General features: G+C 42.4%; 1 protein-coding gene and 1 long non-coding RNA gene across 2 annotated transcripts; both read left to right on the plus strand.

Moving 5' to 3' along the window:
- The first annotated feature begins 2,085 nt into the window (after positions 1-2,085).
- Positions 2,086-6,225, plus strand: LOC128426890 (G-protein coupled receptor 26). The gene is made up of 3 exons (XM_053413950.1): positions 2,086-3,062; positions 3,794-3,907; positions 5,997-6,225. Exons 1-3 carry the CDS (start codon positions 2,395-2,397, stop codon positions 6,223-6,225), a joined length of 1,011 nt encoding a protein of 336 aa, XP_053269925.1. The 5' UTR covers positions 2,086-2,394.
- A 9,077-nt stretch (positions 6,226-15,302) lies between these two features.
- On the plus strand, positions 15,303-17,101 carry LOC128426804 (uncharacterized). The gene is made up of 3 exons (XR_008333289.1): positions 15,303-16,178; positions 16,294-16,413; positions 16,514-17,101. It is a non-coding gene; the product is annotated as an uncharacterized LOC128426804 (long non-coding RNA).
- The last annotated feature ends 726 nt before the right edge of the window (positions 17,102-17,827 follow it).

Here is a 17,827-nt window from a genome sequence, read left to right on the forward strand (position 1 = left end):
CTACAAGGTCTAATACTTCATAAATCCTTTTCATGTTTTGTGACGGCTGTGTGATAACATTAGTAAGATGTGGCGACTTTTACCTGGATGGATCTCACTAATGTTTACAAGACGAACTCCACCAATACCAGACTAAAGAGCAGCCGCACTCTATTCATTCAAGGTCATATTGAGGCCTGGAGGCGTCAAAACCAAAGTGTCCACCTCAAATAAGGGCTTCCATTACAGGGATGTGCATCAATGTAATGCTCTCCTCAAATAAAGCCACTCTCAGGTGGAAGGAAAGAGGACCATGCATCTGTATTTATCAATCCGTCTAATGTGGCACGATGATTAATGTGGATGTGTGTGTGGCTTTGTGCTGATTGAAACATCTCAATCAAAGTGACTGTTTAAAGTCCAAAATTCCAGCTATAAGAACAAGAAAATCCATCACCAATCCACATTATCCACATCCGTCCAAATCACTCAATCCCCTCTAGGTTGTATTTTTAGAATGACTTATTTTCAAGGGCGTTATTCCCTGCGTAGCCGTCCTTTAATTATGAAAAGAATAATTAAAGCCATGCCTGCAAAAAAGCTGCACCTGTGCCTGGGATCAACCGGTGGCTCTGTGCAGATAAGGCCCCCGAGCGGACACTGGAGAGCCGCTGAGGCGCTTACATGACAGGGCTCGATTGTGCCTCTCTCCAAGGGCTGATGGGCCCCTGACATGTGAGGGTGCATCGCGCTGGATGTGCATCCATCACGGCCAAAGCCTCACTCAGGACAGGAGGACAGGCGCCTCTGCAGCCGCCTTCTCTTTGCATCAAGAGCCCACGTCATCCCATGTTCTCCTCAGACACCATTAACAGGATGGACTTTTAATGAGCCTGCACATCCAAGGCAAATCACCCCCCCCCCTTCCCCCCTCTGTTTCATCTCACCTCTGTGCCACCCCAGAGAGAGTGAAGGGAACACGGTGGCCCGCGCTGTATCACATCTGCACAGTCGAACACCATGTGTGTTGCAGTAACAATAACTCTCTCCGCCCACACACTCTCAGTCTGACTCAGCCCCCCCAGCCCTCCCCCCACCCCCCCCACCCCACCCGCTCCAGCACTTTTCAGCACACACTCACGTGCCGCAGCACACTCCGATGAGTCCCACGCTTCAGAGAAAAAAGAAGAGGAAAAAAAATCATTCTTCACACTCCAAGTCCAGAGGGGCAGCAGAGTGAGGGGGCGTCGATTGGCTTCCAGGGGACCGGAAGATGTTGCTCACCATCAATGTGATGGAGCTGACTTAATTAGAGGAGATATTTGAGTACAAGCATGAGGAGGATGAGATGCTAGTGGGACGCAATGGTGGTTTAAAGCAGAATGGACCATGTTATTTATTATAGATTAGAAGTTGCCCTTTCAGCTCAATTCAAGTGGGTAGATCTTTTCACGTTTGCCAGTGCATATCTGTATTTTTGTATTTGATGTTTTGGCCTTCTATTAATCACCCGAAACCAAATAAATAGCATTGCATTGTATTGTCTTACAAAGAAATCCATTGTTTCCTATCAAACAGTTGATAAAACAAGATTTGGTGAAAAGAGACAGACTGAAAGAATGAATCATTTGACAGTTACTCATCTTTTTGTTATGGTTTTGTTATGTGCTTCTTAAGAAGACATCCTGCTCTGTTTTGCAGTGTGATGCAGATTTCTTAAGCTGCAGGATGTATTGCCATCTCCCCTGAAAAGCTAAATGTACCAAATATAAAATATGCATATGCAGTTATATATTATATATTAAAGCAGTTGTCAAAGTCCAAGATATATTCTGAATCCTTTGATTTCATATTTCTCTGCCCTGATGTGAGAAATCACTTTCAGCACAGACAAGTGTGGATTAGGGCAAAAGAAAGGAAACTCTCTGGGGATTCAGTGCAGCTGTCCACCAGTAATTAATGTTCTCTGACTGTTCCTCGGAGGAGAGGAGGGTCGGGGTGAGTGGAGCCCACACACTGGGCAGTGTGTGTGCGGAGAGGGGTGATGCCTCCAGAGCGCATCACAGGACGACAAAACCCCACTGCAGCGCCAGAGGAGAGCAGCTTTGGCACCAGCACTTGTTTCATGCAGTTTGCTGGGAGGGAAAGTGCACAGACCGAGCCCACGAATCTCCAAACATCCCTCTTCCTCTCATCATGCCGGAGTCCTTCTTATCATCCTCTCCTGGCTCTGGCACTGAGACGATGTAGTGGAGGCAAGAAGCAGAGGGAATCTCCACGGGCGGAGAGAGATGTGGGGATGCACGGACACGGTTACGGGTGACTGATGCCCTGTTTTTTTTTGCAGAAGCGGCAAAACGAGGATGGATTTACGCGCAGAAAAGTGGGAATAAGTGAGTTTCTGGGCCACACAGGATGGACACTGCGGAGGTAATCCTCTCTGTGTTGGTGGTTGTGATTATTATAGTGTCTTTGCTGTCCAACGTCTTGGTGCTGGTCTGCTTTCTGTACAACCCGGAGATCCGCAAGCAGGTGCCGGGTCTCTTCAACCTGAACCTCACCTTCTGCAACTTGTTGCTGACGGTGTCCAACATGCCGCTCACTCTGGTGGGACTCGTCAGCAACGCGCAGCCGGGGGGAGACGGCTTCTGCCACACCGTGGGATTCCTGGAGACCTTCCTGTCCACCAACTCGATGCTGAGCATGGCAGCGCTGAGCATCGACCGGTGGATCGCGGTGGTGTTCCCGCTGAGGTACCACTCCAAGATGCGCCACAAGGACGCGGCGTTCGTGCTCGGCTACACGTGGGCGCACTCCATGTCCTTCTCCACAGTGGCCGCCTGCCTCTCCTGGGTGGGATACCACCGGCTCTACGCGTCCTGCACCCTGTCCAACCCCAGGGCGAGCAGCCGGACCCAGTTTGTCATCTTCACCGTCTTTTTCCACTCCTTCACCTTCCTGCTGTCTTTTATAGTGCTGTGTGTCACATACCTCAAAGTGCTGAAAGTGGCGAGGTTTCACTGCAAGAGGATCGACGTTATCACAATGCAAACTTTAGTGCTGCTGGTGGACATACACCCCAGGTGAGCGGCTCTATTCACGTTTTCTCCCTGTTTGTAGGACACGTACTATTAATCTTATGTCATATGATTTGGAAAAGCTTATAAGGCAGTTACAAAATGGAAAACTCATGTTGGTGCCATCACTCTTCTTCATGGTTTATGTCCAAACCTGACCTATGTTCTGCATGTGCAGTCAGGACTAACTGGTTAATGATGCCTTGCACTGACATTTGAGTTGTGCCCTCAGTATTCAGAGGGGGATGCACAATCGGATTAATCTCAAATGTCAATCAAAGTGATTGCTTTATAGCTGCCGCCCTACAGTATGGCTCAATAACCATATGGAGTGTTGGTGTGTTTGTGTGTTTGTGTGTGTGTGTGTGTGTGTGTGTGTGTGTGTGTGTGTGTGTGTGTGCTATAGACTTAGATTGCATAAACTGCCACTTAAAGCATTTTACATGACAACATCAGAGCCATGGTGCATTCTGGCACACATCTAAAATCACCATGTTCTTACAGCGACAGTGTTGTAATTCCAAGTATGTAAGGAACCTAATTTCTTTTTTTTAATCTAAGGATGTCTTTGGGATGAAATCAGTTGTCTTACTCCAGCTCAGCCTCTGATGGTTCGTTCTCCAGCTGTATATGCGCAGCAGAAAAAGGACAAAAACGCAGCAGCAGCTCCTTTTATGAAATCTTAGAGAAGCTTTCCTGTGATGTGTGCCACTGACTCTAACCCCCTGTGTCGCCAGCGTTCGCCAGCGTTGCCTGGAGGAGCAGAGGAGGCGACGGCAGAGAGCGACGAGGAAGATCAGCACCTTCATTGGCACCTTCATGCTCTGCTTCGCTCCCTATGTGATCACAAGGTGAGTGTGAGCCGCTGCGGCCTATATACGCTGGCCTTTTTGTTTTCGCTGGTACCTCGCTTTCCTCTTCTGTCAACTGGCCCCACTTCCTCCTCTCTGCCTCGCCTCTGCTTCCTCTCCACGCCGGCCAGATTTGGAAGATGAGATTGGCTGACCTTGTGATAAGTAATATGTCTGTGCTCTGCTGTAAAGCTGCTGCTGCATTAGCACTTTCCCCCCTCTCCAAGTTCGTTGGGTGCATCTCGGTAAAGCCAGGTACAACGAACATATATCACTCACTGGGCAGAGAGAGGATGACAAATGAGAGCTGCCCAGATGTGCGAGAAGTGGAAGTAAATATGTGAGTTTCAATTATGCAGGTTAAAACTATGCCAAGGAGATGAGAATATTAAAATGTAAAAATTGCAGGGAGAGGAAAAAACCAGAGCAAAGCTTATTCATTACCTCAGTGAAACAGTATTTAAAAGTCTATGGCATGTGAAGAAAAATCGAAAAAACAAAAGCCAATCCCAGCTGACAGTGGGCGAGAGGCTGGGTATACACCCTGGAAAGGTCACCAGCGTATCGCTGGGCAAACATACAGAGAATTCAGTGGCTGAAAAATGTACTTTGTGTGAATAGTCGTTGTTTGGTTAAAGATTAGTCAGAGAAACGCTGTTTTTGAAGGATTGTGTTGCTGCTGAAATGTGTTGTTTCTGCAAATGATTGGAGGCAGAGATCCCAGAGAGTCAGGCCTGCATGCATGTCTGGGTACCAATCAAAGACTGTATACAAAGATGGACGACATGACGGCTCCCCCAAAGTGAAGCCAAAAGGTCTCAATCGCCACCAGGCGGCCGGCTGCAGTATGAGTTATAAATCGAGCCACCTCCATGTTAGTGGACGGGACATGGACCAAAGTCAAATACATTTTTAATGATGGTTTCTCTCATTATATGTAATTCTTATCACACTGATATTTGTTCAAGTGTGTTTTTTCTGGTAAGTTTTTTTTGTTTTGTAATTTAATGCTATCAAAATTATGAGGCCTCGTTAAGTCACAGTTTGATTGACATCTGATGTCACACGTGTAATTTCCTGTGTGGGCAGATCGTACAATATGCTATTCTGTCAGTAATGAGTGAACCAGAGCAGCACTCGACATGCTCTGCAAACGGCAGATCGCTAATTACAATCTGAATGTATTATGCTTCTCTCATTTGTTGTCAGAGTTGTCGTGTGTAGTTAAGACCCTGCTGCGGCGTGTGTCAGCTGACTTAACCTCGTGTTCACGCTGGTGCTGTGGAGTGTGTGGGCAAACGCCAGCGATGGCCACTGGCCCGCGCGAGGCTCGCGTTGATGTGCTGACAGGGCTCGACGGTGGACAGAGTTAATCACACAGAGTGCAGGAGTAGAGCATCAGCAAGTTTATTTTTTTTATGACGAAACATACAGTAAAATATTTGAACACATGACAGAATTTAGCGTGAGAGCAGCGACTAGATGTCTTTACGAGCCCAAAGGAGACGATGCAGACAACAGTAAAGCTCATTATGTGTTTAAATAAAGTATACGGTATTATAGGTGCACAAGGACTTCTTAACCAGACATGTGGAAGTCACCGTGCCGCGTCCTTTAAGGTTTTTCTGCTCAGCCGTCCGTCTGATAAATCACAACTGAAGTTAATTGGCTCGTTCCCAGACACTCGTTACTGCTCAGACAGTTCTGTTTTATTCTTGCAGTGGCTTCCCTTTTGCCTCTTCTGACATGAAATGCTGCGGCTGCAAATGAGACACGCAGCCTTACACCATAAATCCACTCACTCGAGACAAAGACAGTGAAACTCCTCTAACAGTTTCAGTTGAGAGCTGCCTGCATTTCATCCTGTGTGTGTGTGTTTGCAGTAGTGAGCTACTACAGAATACTTCTAGGGTGACTCTATTCGGAAATAAAAAGCTGTTCTTTGCATAATTATACAGAAGAACAGCTATGGATAATAATGTCTTGCGAATGTATTTCTACTTCTGCATAACACGCTTATGGCCATGCATGTCTTTTCCAGCATGCTGCTCTCCCTCTCTCACCACCCTCTCTTTGTGTTCGCTGGCAGGATCGTGGAGTTATTTCCAGCAGTGCCTATCAACCCTCACTGGGGAATTGTCTCCAAGTGCTTAGCTTATAGCAAGGCGGCCTGCGACCCCTTCGTGTACTCCCTGCTCCGACACCAGTACAAGAAGACGTGCAGCGACATCGTCAACAGGCTGCTGAAGCGTAGCTCCCTGAACACGTCCGGCCGCGGCCACCAGACCAATGGCAACAGCATACCGACCGCGGAGTGACGGACAGCGGGGGGGGACTGACGGGGCTGCGTCCCGAGGGTTGACTCGGCCACTGTCAGGGAAACACGGAGCTGATTTATCGCCGATGAAGAAGAGGACAAATTAGTTGTCCCCGTTCACGTCTGCTTGAATTTGGAGTGACATGCCAGAAAAAGAGTGACTACAGACAAATCCCGGCACAGGAATACCACCGTGCTTGAATACTGAGCGGCCAGAACAGCAGACCAGTGCGGTGAACTCCCTGCGAGGAGATTACACAATGGCAGACTTCACATCCACCTGGAGAGACAGATGTGCCCACCCAAGAAGAACGGCCGTTTCCTAGTCTCATTACTTTATCTGGATTGGCTTTGGGATTTTGTGGTGTATGTTTGATTTGATATTACAGTAGTATACACTGATATTGTGTTATATAAAAAAAAGAGTCAGGAAAGGCTGTATGTCTGTTTTAGTCTGTGCAAAGTGTTTGACACGTTCATGCTGTATGTAGCACTGAAAACTAGCCTAACCAAAATGATGCGTATATTGTCTTATGAATTAAATAATTGTATAAGAGACGTTAAACGTACAGTACAGCGGACAGTGACACTGCAGAGCCCGCCTCAGGTTTTTTTTCAGAATGAATGGGATGAAACACACTCCTATTAATTTGTACACTACTTTTAATTTATGTTAGTTTATTTCACTTATTCGTGTAAGACCAATGGAAGGACTACGTGTCTCGTCATGGTTTATGCCCTGAGAACATATTTTTTGAAGGACTTGATGACCTGGCAGAGGAGAGTTTTAATGGGAAAAATGGGCCTTCAAAACCATCTGCCTTCGCTGTCATGACTGACGTGTGCCCCTCAGGCTGCTTAGACAAGTGGAGCGTGGCCGACTGTACTTGTTGTTCACTAAGAGGAGTAATCCACAGAGACTGCCTCATGCTTTTCTCACATATTTGCGCAGTATTAACAGGGAAGGGGAGATGTCTGCAACATCTTTATTTGTACCTTTAGAAAAGTGATAACATGTATTTAAATGACATCCTGTGGTATTACATAGCAATGACAGCCACTAACCCTAAACCTAACCCTAAACCTAACCCTAACCCTAACCCTAACCCACAAATGACAAAGCAGATCTGGAAGCAGAAATGGACATTCTGCTGAAGTCAGTGGTCGAGCTAAAGAAATACTCCTGGCTTTCATCTTACACACCCTGAATGTGATATTTGGGTCAGTCCATTGAAGGCAGCAGCTAATATTCAATTCAGTGGCACAATTAATTTTCACAATAAAATCAGTTTACAAGGATTGAACATGCTAATGCTAGCTAGATTCAATGACCAAGAGATCACGATCAAGATCCTTTTCTTGTTTTTGGGGCCTCCGGGCAAACCGGATGTTTAAAGTTGTTGTATAGTGGCTCACTTAAAATTTTTATTGTCAACAACCTCATTGTCCGTCAGTTTACACTTGTATTCATGAAGTCGAAGTTAGTGGGTTAACAAACTAGCTTGTTTGCCATGAAAGTTGAGGGTCGGCTAAGCTAACTAGCTAGATTCCTGCTGTATGGCTACAGTGCGATATGTATTTAGGTTATTGTTGTAAAGATGAGATGTCTACCTCAAGAGGTGTGATTTTTCAGTAGAACTAAAACAATAGATTATGTTTGAAAATCATACTCTGACATATTAATCTAATCAAATACAAAATCTAGGCTTCACTTTTAATGTTTTTGGTCTGAAGAACAGGACTGTGTAAGAGGTGAAATGATGGTTGTGTAGTATAACCCTCATTCTATGATCTTAGGCAGGGATCTGTCACCCACGCCTTCAGCATACTGGGAAGACATTACCCAGGAAATAGCTTCTCTTCACCTTTCAAAATAAATCATTAGGATTTAACGAGTAAATCATATCAAGATTAAACTAAAACAAGTTCTTGCATTGCAACTATCAGTTATTCTCGGTTATTAATCAGTTATTGGTTTGGTCCATAGTTGGTCAGAAAAAAAACAAAAGATACTATATTTATTAGCATGGAAACAGAGAATTTGGGGAATTGTTTTGCTTAATTATTTTTCCTCTAGCGATTACGAGACCATCAAAATTGTTGCAGAACGACAAATTAGTTCACCAATACAAATTTCCCACGGAAAACTGCATTTCAACTTTTGTACTAGCAACCGTAAATTATCTGACCTTTTAGAACGAGACAGAAACAAACTGTAGATTGGTCAACAGATGAGTCAATTAAGCTAATTTAATAAAATGAAAGGGACATATTTTTTCCAATTAAAACAATTTTTGCATCAAGAGCAGCTTTGTTTACATCTGTACGATTAAATCTCCAGATTTGGAGTTCGATGTGTCCACTGCAATCGAATTGATGACATTTAGAGCATTTCTAAGATATGGCAACTAATATTCAACATACAGTTTTAGTAGTATGTTTGTAGTATGTTTTTTAATGAGATGAATAGCTATAGAGGGTGAATATATTGATATTCTGTATATTTATTTAGTGCTGTCGCCCACTACATGTTGTACCTACTGTTTTATGTGCACTTCTTTCTGTATCAGAAGACGGGCAGCTCTGTATCAGAGGGCGTTAGAGTTGACATACTGTAAACAAAGGTGCTTAGCTTCGAAAGAGAGAGACTATAGAAAAAGATGTAATGTAATATGTATTGTAAAAGTTTATATTGCAGATTTTTCAATGGATTTGGACACATTATGTTTAGGTTGTACACGCAGGAGGCCATTAGTGTATTTACACACAGTGACACAATGATGCAGTTTCATCCTCTGAAAACGTGTTTATTTTTGTGTCGAGGAGTTTGAGGATTTGGATAAATGGCTGTATTTTGTTATCTGATTGTGTTGTTTTTGTTGTGTATGGCACACCCAGACATTTGATGCCTTAAATTCTGTAATATACAGTGTTTTAAAGTTTTTCCATTCACAAAGGCATTTGGATATGTTGAACAATACAGAGAGACTAAATCATTGCCTTATTCACTTCCACTCATTAGCTTGATGTTCTGTCTTTATCCCAACTCAGCCGGTAGATTCCTCTCTGCTGATGTTTTGCACTGATGTAGAGTAGTTATTTTTCTCATAAGTTATAACTACGATAAAAAAAATAAGCTGATCTCGAAACGATTCGTGTCGACAGGTTTAGACAAACGACAAACGACAAAGTGAAAAGTATTTTTGTGTCTTTTGATATACGTTTGTGTAATTAATTAAAAAGACTGTATCTGTTAGAGTGTTAAAGAATGTGCTGCTTCAAATGCAAACTGAGTTTTAACCAATGTTGTTAATAGTTAACAGTGCAGTGAGTGTAATATACCTCATTTTGTTATGGTGACTGACTTGACAGCCTGAAGTGTTTTGTTATGTTACCTCCTAATTTATTCAACCTTGGCTCAATGCTGCTGCTGCTGCTGCTAATGATGACTAAAATGATGATGATGAGGATGATGATGAAGACTGCTGTTTCATTTCTAGCGACGGTAAAATGAGAATATTTGGTGTTGGTGGTCATTTTAATTGTTGGAGAAAGTTTCATATTTTGATCATTATGATTCAATTAAACTGTAGAGAAAGTGGTCTGGTTCTATTGTGACAACAAACTAATTTAGTATATTGGCCAATAAATTTAGTGAAGTATTCCACCCTTGGTTGTTTTCAATGCTTCTCTACTGGGTAGTTATATCCGAACAAGTCACCTCCGCCAAAGCAAACTACTTTGCCATGTTAAAGAAAGTGATAATAAAATCCTGGAGCAGTCCGTTTATATAGCTAAACACATCAACCACAATTGCCTCTTTAAAGCTTCAGCCATAGGGTTTTTTTTAGAAGCAAGAAAACGTAAAGAATAGTTTTTGTGCTTGAGTAGTGACTGACGCCCGGTCAGGGCCTCCTGCTGGCTCTGATTGGTGATTTGAAACCGGTGGGTGGGATTCTTTCAATTGCATTCTGAGCCGTAGGTGGAGCCAACAGTCTCTCATAAATCTACCTCAGATGATTAGTGACAGTTTTAGCAGACATAACAAAAAGTTATTATATTATTAAGTCACATACACCTTCTTACATAATATGGGTCAGGAAGAGAGAAAATGAGGGTTTGACCAAACTGAGATGACTTTCAGAGGGAAGTGGTTTTTCACTTCACACCACAGTGCAGGTGGTAAAGCAACAACAATCGAGTGAGACGCCTGAGATTCTGGACACTGATTCACACCCGTGGAGCTTGTGATTATCTCCAGGTGGGTGGCGCTGACCGTGCCGCTCGGCGTAATCACGGTCGACCTCAACCCACTCAGTCGACTGACCTCCCCGAGTGAGGAGGGAACCACAACTCACGTTGCAAAGTGGACTCACGTTTTTCTTTTTATTTCACTTTGACAGGGATTTTAAAGAAGCATTTAAAACAACTTACAGTAAATTAAACCGTTCCGTAATGTATTTGCAGCTATTTTAGTGTTTTTCTTTTTAAATGGGATTTTTAAACATCTCTTTTTACAGGTTCTTGGAAAGCTTCAAAACACAAAATAAAGGGTGTAAAAAAATAGGCCGGTGACAGCAAAGAACAAATGTAATGTTGACTTTTTTGGGCTGCAAAACAAAACAAAATATCAAAATGCACACAAGCGGCCATTTTCCAATAAACCAGCCAGTCCTCTCTTTTATGAGTGCCGCTCTTGTTTTTGTGTTTCATCCCAACCCGAAGCTTTTACCTTCACATCTGAATGAGATGGAGGCGAATTTGTGAAAATGGCCATAGAGAATCCAAAATGACTTCATACATCAATAAACATAAAGAGCATGTGGTGGTTATTAGTCCATGTGTTTCTCTCCCATATGTGTGTGTGTGTGTTTGTGCTAGAAAATGGGATTCGAATCGTCACTTTGCTGTTATGTCATATTATGTCATTACGAATTGATGTGTTTGGCTTTGTTTTTCATCTACATTCTGCACTTTAATGAAACCTTTGGATGTTTATTGCAGTATGGTGTCAACATGTGTCCATTAAGACCGCCATACACCCACAGCCCACTTACACTGGTGTTTTCACATATTGTGGCTGATTGGACCTCTTCTCAGGAATTCCTCCTCTGACTGGGAGTGTACAGGATGTTTCGTTCTTTTGTTCTGTTGCTGCATTCGTGTCAAATCAGAGTTTCCGTAATTAAGGGTTCCAGGATGTGGCAGGCAAAGCAAACAGTGTTGGACCAGTAAATAGACGTTGATTAGACAGAAGTTGAGGCAGCATCAAATCTTTGCTTACATCTGTTCTCGGTCAAGTGCCCTGTTTCTGATTCTCTTAAACCTGCCGCCCAATGTTTTTGGAAAATACCTTGAGTATCAGACGATGCTACTCATCATTTATGCGATTTTTTTGGGGGTGTGACCAGAGAACATCATTGGAAATTGTGTTCTCTTCCTATTAATGTCTTAGTACCACAATCAGCTGCAATCCAAAGTGTCCAATCTCTGCAATGGCTCGCTGCAATACAGGAAATACACTCTGCACCATGTTAGCATATGGGAGGGGACCAGGCTAAAAAGTAAAAGCAATAGTTAAATAAATTTCTGGTTTTTTTCCGTTTAATTCTTCTTTAATTCATTATTTGATGCTATAAATACGCGATGAGACATCATGATTGTCAGCTGAGACTGGCTCATGATTGGTCGAGTATATTTACAAAAAATACATTTCTTAAAACCCATGTTAGGGATCTAAAGCAATTTGATACAAGTCACTGCAATTATTTTTCTCCAACTAAATATTATCTTCAAAACCTTCCATTATCACACTAATCTCAGAACTCCTGTGTTTCTGTGTGACGACAGTAAAATCAAATGAGCACTATAATAATCCCGTATTGCAGAGGGAAACTCAGCCAATGCACAAGCAGGATAAATACAGGAGGTCAAACTTGGAGTTGTGTTTGCAGCTCACATTCATTTTCTCGTGGGGCTGACCTGCAGGTCTGTTTAAAACCCGTCCGGCCTTCTGACTGCTCAGGTTTCTTGCTCCTCCACACTTTGTTTTAGTAACTTTCTCGAGCACAATACACAGTGAGTAGCGGTGTTTGTCTTAGCAGTGGGGAGGATGGTCAGAAGGAGGAAAACATGCCCCATGCTGCATGAAACTGGAATTTCCCAGAGGTTTAATCCAAACAAGTAAACCCAACCCCACTGACATACGTCTTCCATGTGCTCACGAGCAAGAAGACAGTTTAATGCTGCTAAATTTAGCAAATTAATCCATCAATCACAAAACTTTTGGACAACCCTCCATCTCCTTGGCCGTCCGGTTTGTCTTCTTTGATGTCCAATGAGCCCACTGAGTGTTTAATCTGTCTCCGAGGCTCTGGGGCGGCGGAGGGGGGAGAGGTTAGGAGCCGGGTTTGCCAGCGCTGCATGGCGACTCGCTCCTGTGATATCCAGGCCCGGCACACTAAACACTTCAAAGGCTGGACGGACTTCTGAGGGAAGCTTTGGCCTTTCAACTGCCGGGCGAGGGCAGCTGGTGCCTGTGTCTTCCCACACATCTGCACGGTATCACAGCTGCAGGCCACAGCGGCTACACTGCACACCCTACGTACTGTACAACCCCCCCACCCCCCCACCCCACCCTCCCCGACCCCACCCTGATCCACACCCACCTGATGGGATGGTCTGCAGTCCATATTTGACAGTTCTGGATCTTGATTTGCCTCACGAGTTCTTATTATAGATGAAAATCACCACTTGGGAATGGTGAAGTCTGACTTATTTTGATAAAATTCTGCCCCAGTGAACTGGTGCCTGCCACATTTAGCAACACAATAATTGCAACACAACACAATCGATAAAAGTTCAAAGTCTGAAACCGACCAAAGCCGAGAGAAAAGAGAGACCAAACCCGATATTTTCACAGATTACTGGCACATCTAGCATGAAAAATCAATAAGATATCCCAGCCAATGTGATGGATCTTGACCTGAACCTGAATATTATTCAAAATGTGTGTCTAACCCGGTCCCACTCGTAAAGACCCTTGGCGAAAGTTGTTTTCTCCTTCACCTCTACGATTTTCCAAACATCTCTTTTTCATTTGACCTTGGACCTTAACATTGGTGCAGCATTTGAATGTTGGAGACTCTGACAAACTTTCCACTAAGTTGGTGTTGCAAACTGTTCACAGAATGTAGAAGGGAAACGAAACCTATGTAGATCTACTGTACGTTGGCTACATAATCTAATGTTCACTCATTTTTGGCCCTAATAGTGTCATGGCTCTAGGGATGATGATCAATCTGTCCATTTCTACATTTTAATTCAGACTAATTTACATTTATCTAAATAACTATCGGACGAATTGCCATGAAATTCTGGTGCTAAGATACTAAATCCTATGGACTTTGGAGTTTTCTTCTCGCTCCACTGGCAGGTTGAAAATTAGCATGAAATTTGGTGCACAGCGTTCAGCACAGGATGAATTGCAGTAATCATTGCAGTCAGTCTGTTATTACAGGACTGAGATGGATGCAAGCTTTTTTGTAAGTCAGGCGGGAAAACTTTTACTCCTCCAGCTCAAGCAGGGAGGCACCAGATAACAAAAGAAACACACTGCAGTACAGCAATCAAAAAATTATTATTATTTAAAGATGTTATTATTAGTACCTCCCTTTAATAGGAATAAAAATATACCAATTAAATGCCGTACGCATTTATTTATTTTTCAATTGAATTCACTGACTGTGGTATCGCGCTGCGGTGCTGTGAGTTGATGACAGGTGTGTGAGCCTCCATCCGATAACCTCTGGAGGGGGAGATAAGAGGTTGAGGTCTTCCTCTTATTGCACGATGGCGAGAGAGGAGGAGGGAGCGGGCGTGTTTTCCTCAGAATAATTCAGTGATCTGTAAAAGCCCCAGCAGAGTTCTGATAATTAGAGCCTTTCCACTCCGACACTCCCGGGCTGCGACCACACCGCAGCAGAAATCAAATGAGATAATGCTTCAAATTAACCACAGTCATTACAACCGAGTTACAGGACTGTGGTGGAGCTTATTACCCAACAGGGATGTTCGATCATGCAGGTAGCGCATGTAGAATCCAGGATACTTTTGATATGAATTAACAGGAAACATCGCAGTAAATCAGTCAAACACTGACTCCTTGTTCTCTGAATGTGGAGTCACACTAAAAGTACTTTTTTTCTTATGTTGTAGCCTTATGCCAAAATGAAATAGTTTCATCCCTATCAATTTACCCTCAACAATCTATAATGACAGAGGAGAACAGAATATTTTATTTTATTTTGCAGATTTATTTAAAAGGAAAAACTGGAATATGACATTGACATAAACATTCCGAACTTTTACAATCGTACTTAGAAATAAGCTCCTCCCATTTCCCCTTTTCCCGCACATTGATTGGACAATAAGCAGACATTTGTCCGTATATTGCGCTAGCTACGTATTTAGAAAAGTCTGCATTATTCACCCAATATAATAACCAGTTGATGTGTAGTTGAATGTTCACTATTAAATAGCTTCGTAGTAGCTACAGCTTGCTTAGCAGATGAGGACAGCTGTCTTGCTCCTTTGTTCCTCATGCGTTTTACCGGTGTCCAACTATCCTGCCTCCCCTGAGCAGGCCCGGCCCGAGGCATAAGCGATACAAGCGGGCGCTTGGGGACTCCTGACCGCCAGGGGGCCCCCTATCAGAAAAAAAAAATTATAATTAAAAATAATTAAAAATAATAATAATAATAATATGAAATAACTTAAACAAGTGACCTGATTGAATGAAATAAAGAATACATCTATACAAGAAAATTCTGATTTTACGATCAATATATCTGCCAGCGTTCAAGTCATGCATATCAACTGCGTGCTCAATCTGCTGACAGATAATTCGCGGTCATAGACAGACACTGCATAATACTCAAGGTTAAGTTGGAAGGGACATATATAAGCATGTCATCTAAAAGGACGTATCTCTCTGGTGCCCAAAAACGGAAAAAGAAAAGGACAGAAGATGAGAAAAAAGAGCAAGATAAAGGTATGATTGCATGATTATTAAAAATATGTTTTGAACTCATTTGAGGGAGGAGCAGCTCAAGCTATCATAGGAGTTAGCTAGCTAGCTAGCGAGTTAATGTCATCTTATATTTGCCATCACATGAGCTATATTCATCAACAGTGTATGTATCTCATTAATATACATTTATCTAGGTGTATATCAGATGTCAACGATATTGGCAGTGTTTAGGATGTTCAATCAAACATGTACTGCTAGCTCTTGCCAGGCTTAATCTAACGTTAGCTCGCTGACTGAGGTGGACATTAGCACTAGTAGCTAGCTACATGAAAACAGTACTGTTTTATAAATGTGACATAGTGGTGAGTCTGACAGCGACTAAGTGCAGAGTCTTAGTCCGTGAGATATCGGTTTATATTGGAGGAAACAGCCAAAGGTGAACTTAACCTTCTAGGTGTAAGGGATGCAAGCTAGCATTGCTGTGCCTGTGCACGTTAGTAAAAGTGACATCTCAGCCAAAGATGGAGCACAATGTGCGCTCTGCTCTAAGATCTTTGTTGAAAGATGGCCTATTGGTCTTTATGAGAAAACACCATGTTGAAGTGAGGAGACGTCTGTGATAAAAATATACTTATATTGTATTAATATTATATTTAGGATGTTAAGTGTTCACCACACTGCAATTAGGCTGTGCCTTATTTTGCCTCACTAGAATAGGAATGGTTAGGTGTGGAATTGTTTGTTGATGAGTGTAAGTAATGATGGCAAAATAAACTCATTTTTCATAAACTCACTATCAACTATGCACTTTTGCAATGTTATTTTTTCAGAAACACTGTTGAAGTATTTTGGAGCACAACCAACTGTACCTGCCCCCGATGTGTCATCAAGTGTCAGTGCCTCCACAGCTGATGATACAGCAGGTGAGGTTTTTCTTGATGGCAAATGGCTACATAGTCTTTTAATATGACATGACACATTTAAAAAAAAATAATTACATTTTTTTTATTTGTTGATTTATTTATTTTATCTTTGCAGGTTCACCCCCAGCAGACTTACAGTCACCTGAAAGTGAGGAAGAACTTTTACCCATTGAGGAACAGTTACCAGCATTGACAGTCACTGATACACCGACTTCAACCTCTGCCGGCATAACAGGTCAGTTAATCTAACAGTTTTTGTTTTGTGTTGCCTTACTTAACTGTGAAATATCTTGTGTTATGTTATGATTCTATTTTTGTATCTAATGTCCCTACAGGTCCTTCTACAGCATCCACTGCTATGGATGTCCCATCCACTCCCTCAACAAGCACCAGCTATCAAGGTGGATCAACAGCTCCTCCAATTGACCCAGCTGAATGGTCAGCATTCCTGTCTGACTCAGAAAGGACTGATCTGGTAAGAAGAGGGCCAGTGCAAATTAGTGACACCTTCACCTTCCCCAAAAAATCTGATGGTCGAAGCTTTCATTACCATTATACGTATACAAATCTGTTGAAAGATCTGTTTATTAAACTGATACTTTAAAAAAAAATACAAATGCTGTTGTATTTAATTATTTTACAATTTAACTTCAGTAAACCACACTTGATGCTTTACTTTGAATATGAAAGTTTAAAATAAATCTGTGATCTAAGTGCCCTCTAAGGTTAAAAGGTGACTGTTTTGGTGTAAATAACGACTATAATAATACAGGGGTCTATCAAGGGACAAAAGTCTAGAATATTTTTGGCATGAGAGCAACTGAATGAGCCTTCCAGGCCCAAGAGGTCAAGGGGCACTGAAGCCCAAGCCCAAGTCACCATCTCAATAAGTCAAAAAGCAAAATGCTATGAATATGCTTAAATTTAGGTATTTCCCTTCTCCAGCTGGCCATATAAAAAATACAGGAAATCACATCTACGTAATTCAGTATTAATACAATTGATAATGTCAATTAATTCATTGTCAAATCATTGTAGTGTGACATTTTTGTCAATAATCGTCGAGCGCAAATGACTCCGCTAGGTGGGAGGGGGGGCCCCAATATCAAATTCTGCTTAGGGCCCCCGAAAGGCTTGGGCCGGCCCTGCCCCTGAGTATATAAGTGTCTGTGCTTCCCTTTGTCCTGGTCTCTTCGTCGTCGTCATCGTCGTCTTTAGCTGTCCCTTCTCTTGTGTCTCCTTCATGTTCGCAGTGTCTTCTTGTATCCTAGTGTTTTCCATATTTTTTCACTTTTGCCTTTTTCCAGCCCTTTTTTTAGTTTACAGTGCTTCTCTGTTTGGGAATTTTTGGACTTTGTTTTTGTAAATACCCTTTATCTTTATTAAAGGACATATTTAGTTATTTATCTTTGCCCATGCCTCTTTGGTTCCCTTAACATCACAACCCTAAATCCCACAATTCCCAGTGTTACATGCATTAATTAATAACTTAATATTGAAGTAATCAACTGTATTTGGAAGCATCTCGCTCCCTTTGACTAATCTAATCGAATACGTTACAAATAACATTTAAGTGCATGTGTAATCTGTAGTGAAATACCTTTTAGAAGTAACCCCCCTCACAACTGACAGTGCAGGGCAAAAACCAA

Source organism: Pleuronectes platessa, chromosome 21 (assembly GCF_947347685.1).
Source record: "Pleuronectes platessa chromosome 21, fPlePla1.1, whole genome shotgun sequence".
NCBI classification, from domain to species: Eukaryota; Metazoa; Chordata; class Actinopteri; order Pleuronectiformes; family Pleuronectidae; genus Pleuronectes; species Pleuronectes platessa.

Excerpts from the sequence above, each read along its gene's own strand:
- LOC128426890 (XM_053413950.1), top strand. The coding sequence starts at position 2,395 with ATGGACACTGCGGAGGTAATCCTCTCTGTGTTGGTGGTTGTGATTATT. Across the intron at positions 3,063-3,793 it reads CTGGTGGACATACACCCCAG|CGTTCGCCAGCGTTGCCTGG; the intron begins GTGAGCGGCTCT and ends CTGTGTCGCCAG. Across the intron at positions 3,908-5,996 it reads GCTCCCTATGTGATCACAAG|GATCGTGGAGTTATTTCCAG; the intron begins GTGAGTGTGAGC and ends GTTCGCTGGCAG.